Consider the following 7,321-nt stretch of genomic DNA (forward strand, 5'->3'; position numbering starts at 1 on the left):
AGACTGTTAAACAGCCACCACTAACATTTAGTGGCCGCTGCCAACATACTGACTCAACTCCAGCCACTTTAATAATGGGAATTGATGGATGATGGATTTAAAAATGTATCACTAGCCACTTTAAACAATGCCACTTAATATAATGTTTACATACCCTACATTACTCATCTCATATGTATATGTATATACTGTACTCTATATAATCTACTGCATCTTGCCATCTTTATGTAATACATGTATCACTAGCCACTTTAAACTATGCCACTTTATGTTTACATACCCTACATTACTCATCTCATATGTATAGACTGTACACTATACCATCTACTGCATCTTGCCTATGCCGTTCTGTACCATCACTCATTCATATATCTTTATGTACATATTCTTTATCCCTTTACACTTGTGTGTATAAGGTAGTAGTTGTGGAATTGTTAGGTTAGATTACTTGTTGGTTATTACTGCATTGTCGGAACTAGAAGCACAAGGATTTCGCTACACTCGCATTAACATCTGCTAACCATGTGTATGTGACAAATAAAATTTGATTTGATTTGATTTACTATTATTCTGACATTTCACATTCTTAAAATAAAGTGGTGATCCTAACTGACCTAAAACAGGAAATTTTTCCTGGATTAAATGTATTTGGAATTCGGAAAAACTGAGTTTAAATGTATTTTGCTAAGGTGTATGTAAACTTCCGACTTCAACTGTATAGCACATTATATGCTTCCTAGCATTGGGAGGAAGTGTATGATGAATGACATTAATTGGAAGGTGCAAATGAGAGATTGTGAGACCTAGTGGCAAAGGAAACGAGACAGTCTTATTTATGCGTTGGATTTTCAACCAGTGTTTATGGCATTATGTTGCAGCATTTTCTGTTGTGATTATATGATACACTGTATGACAATGACCCGACAGTCCTCTGCTCTGGATGGCTGACTGTCTGGTACACACAGTGGTTATTAACTGTGTGTAGCATACCAGACAGACAGAACTGTGGTGATGATAGTACTGTTTATCTGCTACAGCTGTTCAGTGTCATGTAGTGTCAGTATTTAGTCACATGGTGATGGTTCTTCCCATTATTTAAAATCAAGTCTAGCCTGAAATTTGTAGCCACACAAATGTAATAGAATAATTTATCATGGTTTTGTATACTTATCTGAAATTGCCCTATTTTTCCACCATGATAATGCCAATCAACTAAGTAGGACTACACCATAAATAAGTAATTTCACTGATGGTATCTCATTCATGTGGCCACAGTTAGACTCTCATAACTTATTTTAATGTGATTTTAATGTGTGGCACCCATTGTGTTTGGGATTCTGAGATATTTTGTGTCGATCAGACTATGACATCTGTTCTGCGGTTGTCACTTCTGGAAAATTAAAATACCCTCTTCAAAATACCCGTTACGTAATATCATGAATTGTCAGCATCTCTGCTAAGAAAATGTGGTCTACGTGACTGTTTAGTGTATTCTTTAGTTCCTTATTTGATTAATCCTGTTAATTGTGTAAGGCCAGCAGTTTTTAAAGTGTGACCTGACCAGGGAAAAACTCAGGGTCCATCCTTGGGAGCCTTAGCCTAGTATTTTGGGGGTTTTGTCTGGTGGTCTGGAAAAACTCTAGGCCAGGGATCATCAACTAGATTCAGCCGCGGGCCGTTTTCTTCTTGAGCGGTGCCGGAACATAGACTGCAAATTGACTGCAAGAAGCCCAAGCAGATATAATATTTGACTAAAACATAATTATTTTAAACCTTGCTTTCATATGATCTCTCTATTATGCGTGAAAATAAATGTGAGTCATTCAGCAGACACTCTTATCCAGAGCTATTATGCTTAAGTGCCTTGCTTAAGGGCACACACATCATTTTCACCTAGTTGGGTCGGTGATTCGAACCAGCAATCTTTCAGTTATTGGCCCAGCGCTCTTAACCGCTAGGCTACCTTCCACCCAGATTTCTCAAATAAAAATCACTTGAAGCGGGCCGCCAGTTGGGGAACCCTGCTCTAGGCTCTAGTGATACCATTTTCATCCGTTTGCTATGGCTCACTGAGTAAGAAAGGATTTCAAACAAGTGTCTTGCCTTACCATATAGTTTACAAAAGTTTGACCAAATAGAGTAATATTTTATATGAAAAAAGTATGTGCTTTGACAGTCCCTCATTGCGCCAGTCTCCTCCCCTTACTTACTGCTTTTGACGACGTCATTCCCTATTTAACCACTGCGCAACGCTCACGATTATCAGTTTGCAGACGAGAGTAATGGTTACCTGCTTCAACAGTGCTTGAACGGCAACCTTCTACTCTTTCGAAGCAATTCATTTTTTTATTAAATTCATCCCTTTTAAGAACCAAATTAGATCAAGCTATCCATAACATTACGGAACATCGTTGATACGAACAATTCAAATCACTCACACCACCACTTCGGACCAGAAAAAACACAAGGTAAGACAAATAACATATAGCTAAGAATAAATAAGTTACTAAACTAACGTTAGCTGGTTGGCATAATAGTTGGAAGGATGATGTAACTTAACGTAGTTAGCTAGCCACTGCCGCCCAAGGCCGTACTAGTGAGCTACGCTACCTACTGTAGCCAGCTAGCTAACGTTAAACGTTAACAAGCTTGCGACGATGTGAAATGCGTTATAACGTTAGCGTAATAACGCAGAGTAATTTTACAATTTTAAAATAGCTACTAGTAGCTAAAGGTGTCAATGTTATAATGGCTGTGTTTTTCGATGTCATGGTGTTTTACTTCATGTCCTTGTTTTGCCAAATAATGGCAAAAAGCAACTATTTTTCAGTGATCGTCTCCTTGATTTGCCGTTGCGTCGTCACAGCACCAATTTAACTCGCTGCGGACCCAGACGTAGCGTTTTCTTTATCTCCTACGCACACCGCGCCCTTTGTTCTTCTCTGCCTGTATGCGCGCGGTTGCTGTGACTTCTGTTTCAGTGAGCGCTCCTCGTTTGCGGCAGAATTAAGTGGGGAAAGTCGCTAAATGCTACCAACTAAACATTGTCAGTCTGAACTCGCTAAATATTGTAAAGACCCTGGGTTTATAAGCGCGGAAATCGACTCTGCCGCTTGAGCATGCTTTTGCGGCACAGTCGATAGCGCGCCGGACTTCGGGCTAGAAGGTCGAGGGTTCGAGACCTGCTCCCTGCCTGTTTCATTACAATATTAATTGGCAACAGTGATGGACTTGGTTCGTCAAGTGCGCCGATCTATTATATTGGCAAGATGGTGATTTTAACAATGGAAATGCATGCCTTCAGAAGCGAGATGCATCTAGCCAATCTTTTGTAAAAAATATAATTTCCCTCAACAACCTAAACATTTTATATTCGCTCAAATAAACTTCACCTATCAAAATAGCAAATCTGTTTTTTTTAACTTATTTAACAACAATATAATGCCAAACATTTATTTTACTGTCAAAATTGACTACAGTGTAAATAGGATAATTTGTCAGTCGGGTCAAAATGAGTTTTGTGAACTTGTGACTGCATCCCAACATAAATTAAGGTTGGTTTTGTATCAAGCCTGGCCACACCTGGCAGCTCGCATGTAATCATCAATTCGGAGTGCAGTTGCATGCAACCGTTCTAAATGTTGGTTTACTTTGGATATCCCTACAGGGCTAGTTGGGGACCATCGTTAAGTTGGTGTATTATATATGGGACTGGTTCCACATTTCAATGACTTAACCTCAAACTAACTAAAATGTACACATATTGAAAGTATTTCATGAGAACTAAAAGGTGTGCCGATGAAAATGTTGTCCCCATTTACACTAATTTATAGATGTTCCGAAGTAGCCCCAGAGGTTTATCCAAAGACCAACCAAAATAATAATTAGGTACTCTTCCAACCTATCAAACCATACCCTGGAACCAATTCTTGTTTGAGTTCAGTCATAGCCGCTAGCATTTCTTAATGAACCAAATCCAAAAACAAGGCTATATCAGGAAGTGCAGTCGCCCTTAAAGCAGACCATCTGCTTAATCTGCGTGTACATATTTTGGGCGGCGTCGACCCTCTTGCTTCCTCTCTGGGTGCGATGCGCATAGATAAGGTCAGAGTATCTAGCTAAATAGAGGAATATATTTGTTTCACTATTTAGTGGCAGCTGGATTTGCAATGACAACGACCTGCCCATCGTGTTGAAATGCGTCAGTTGTGTTTTGATGTTAGTTGCACACTGGCACTGCGTGTGTGGAGAGGTGCACGCTTCATAAAGTCCAAATACTTGCGAGACTCATGCTCTTAGCCAACTAAAGGGCTACAGTGACGCATCTCTCATAACCAAACAAACCATTTATCTATTGTATGGACTATGACCTGATGGCACCAACTTTCTGTAACGTTATACTATGTCTGAGTCTTCAATAATTCAATCTTCACTTTGGCATCAGGGCTCTCATGCTGTTTTAAAAGTGCCTGAATTCATTGAACCAAAGTGTGCCCTCCTTTCCTCTTTTGACAGTTAATGTATTTCAATTTCAGAAACATGCCTTCTGTGAGACAGAACTTCCATCAGGACTGTGAGGCTGCCATCAACCGGCAGATCAACCTGGAGCTGTACGCTTCCTATGTCTACCTGTCCATGGTAAGAGCAAGAGACTGGAATGGAGATGTAGTAGGGAAGAAGGGTTTGGCAAGCGTGGTCAAGGACACTAGTATGACAAATTGAATGACTGTTGATTAGATTTCAGGTACACGGAGTCATGCGGTGTAAAAAGTTTACACCCCATGATGGTGCAGATGGGTGTGTTTAACAGTCTGGCCTCTGGGTTCCCATTTTAGGGCTGGGTCGGTATGGCCTAAATCATCTTTGTTTTCAACCTTGTGAGTGATTCACTATTTTATTTAGTTATCACACATTCTGAATAAGATTTGTTGTAAAATTCACTGCATTTCAGAAGTCAGCAATAATCTCATGAATTCAGGCTTGTGAAATTATATCTAGCTAAATATAAGCCTTCCACAACTGTAAGACTCACTAATATTTTAATCAAAGTAGTTTAAAGTGCTTTCTTGCAGTAATCACTGATAACAGGGGAGGCTAGCATGTTTATGCCTCTAACTTTCTCACTTACTATTCACGATTCATTCAGCACTATCTGTAATCATGGAAGTGTAGATGTGTTTAACATTCTATTCTTATTTAGTGACTCCAAAAGTATGCATTATTTACCATTCATTTCTATTGGATGCAAAATAATCTGAAACAAACAGCAAATGCATCCAACAAATTTGTGTAGTCACAAGCTTGATGTAGTCATTTTGCGCTAGGAATATGGGACCAAATACGTAAACTTTAATACTTGTTAATTTGTCTCAGTCCAACCATTTTAGGGGAACAAAAGTGTTATGTTTAAAAAGTGCTCTACTTTCTAAACGGATTACCTGACATGGGTGAAAATACCCTTAAATTAAAGCTGACAGTCAGCACTTGAACCTCAGTCATTGTATCATTTCAAGTGCTGGAGTACAGATCCAAAACAACAAAATAGCCTGATAACCAGCCACTACTTATGTCAAGATGGTCAATTTGATATTGGGCTTTTGATTCGGCAAACAAAGTTAAGGTCTTGTGATCAGCTTTATATGATAGAACTGGAACCAGCCAGGTAGCTTTGAACTAAAGGTCTTTCTCTTGTCTCTCCGTCTCAGGCGTATTACTTTGATCGTGATGACCAGGCCCTGCACAACTTTGCCAAGTTTTTCAAGAACCAGTCCCACGAAGAGCGTGAGCACGCTGAGAAGCTGATGAAAGTTCAGAACCAGCGGGGAGGGAGAATCTTCTTGCAGGACATCAAGGTGATTGTGTGTGCGTCCATGTTTTGCCTGTTAGGAAATGCATGCTTTCAACAGGAGTTTAGTGTGGGGATATGGTAGTGCCCATCTAGGGAGGGCCAACGGGAGATTCAGGGTGTGGACCACTTATCTCTCAGACATTTAAACCGCTGACCGTCATTAAAACTGTCATGGATAAATGTACGGTTGCAATGATAGAACATTAAACAGCAGAGACAGACAGACTTTGCTTACAGAGTAACGCAATGAGGGGTTAAGAAAACAGACCAAACAGATATTTTAAACTTGACTGATTGGCTACCTAGCTGCTTAATAAGAATGTGTACTCCAGTTTGTCTGACATAAGCCAGTGGGTGGGGGGTGGTGTAGAAGCACTGCTGCTCTAACAGCATATGTATGGCTTGTTCCAGAAACCAGAGAAGGATGAGTGGGGTAGTGGTGTGGAGGCCCTTGAGAGTGCCCTGCAGCTGGAGAAGAGTGTGAACCAGTCCCTGCTGGACCTGCACAAGGTCTGCTCTGAACACAATGACCCACATGTGAGTATATGAAGACAAGAACTATACAAAGGCAAAATACCATGTTATTTTAACTGCAAGGTCTGAATATTTTAAATCTGAATCTAATCCACCCACATTTCACATGTACACTTTCGTCAGTTCCAAGTCCAGTGGGTCACATTAAGGTTTTACTACTCTGGGTTGTAAAAAAAACCTTTTCCTCTAGGGTCTAGAAGAACACTAGAGATTATTCATTCCTGTTCTGTTTGAGGCATCACTCCACTGAGTTTTGCTTAACTGTTTTTCCTTGCGCTCTTGTTGTCCTTTTCTCTCTTTCTCAGATGTGTGACTTCATTGAGACACACTACCTGGACGAGCAGGTGAAGTCTATAAAGGAGCTGGGTGACTGGGTGACCAACCTCCGCCGCATGGGTGCCCCCCAGAACGGCATGGCCGAGTACCTGTTTGACAAACACACTTTGGGGAAGGAGCGCGAATAGATAGACCCTCCATTTTCGTTCTGTCTTGCTTGATAGATCTGACTAGTCTGTTTTTTCTGTCAGGGACTGGCATCAATAAAGTTTATCCTTGAATCCTTAGTTTGTGCTATGCTTCAACCTCCAGTTCCTATAAGCCATTTCCCCAAGCCAGTAGCCCTTTTCCTCTCTTCAAATTGACTGTCTTGTCTGCTTTTGTTTTGACGGCAGTTGTCATCAAACGAAATAAATAAAACCCTCTGGATTCTGATTTCTGCATAAGTGTATATAAAGATTAGCCTAAATGGTCTCATCATTCAGACAGTAAAAAAAACACTGATCAAAACTGGTCTGACACAAAATGGATGGAATAAGGGCCATTCAAGAAGTTTGAAGAGCTAGTGGAAGCTTGAGAATTGAGTGACTGTAAATTTATTAACATGGCACTGATATTTATAAGAAAATATTTAAACAAACTATAGCAAATGCAGCTGATCGG

At 40.2% G+C, this 7,321-nt stretch overlaps 1 protein-coding gene across 1 annotated transcript; it reads left to right on the forward strand.

Annotated features, from left to right (window-relative positions):
* The first annotated feature begins 2,243 nt into the window (after nucleotides 1-2,243).
* LOC120024910 (ferritin, heavy subunit-like) lies at nucleotides 2,244-7,093 on the forward strand. The gene is made up of 5 exons (XM_038969275.1): nucleotides 2,244-2,468; nucleotides 4,536-4,638; nucleotides 5,706-5,852; nucleotides 6,260-6,385; nucleotides 6,688-7,093. Exons 2-5 carry the CDS (start codon nucleotides 4,540-4,542, stop codon nucleotides 6,844-6,846), a joined length of 531 nt encoding a protein of 176 aa, XP_038825203.1. The 5' UTR covers nucleotides 2,244-2,468; nucleotides 4,536-4,539; the 3' UTR covers nucleotides 6,847-7,093.
* The last annotated feature ends 228 nt before the right edge of the window (nucleotides 7,094-7,321 follow it).

Source organism: Salvelinus namaycush, chromosome 30 (assembly GCF_016432855.1).
Source record: "Salvelinus namaycush isolate Seneca chromosome 30, SaNama_1.0, whole genome shotgun sequence".
In the NCBI taxonomy this organism is placed as follows: Eukaryota; Metazoa; Chordata; class Actinopteri; order Salmoniformes; family Salmonidae; genus Salvelinus; species Salvelinus namaycush.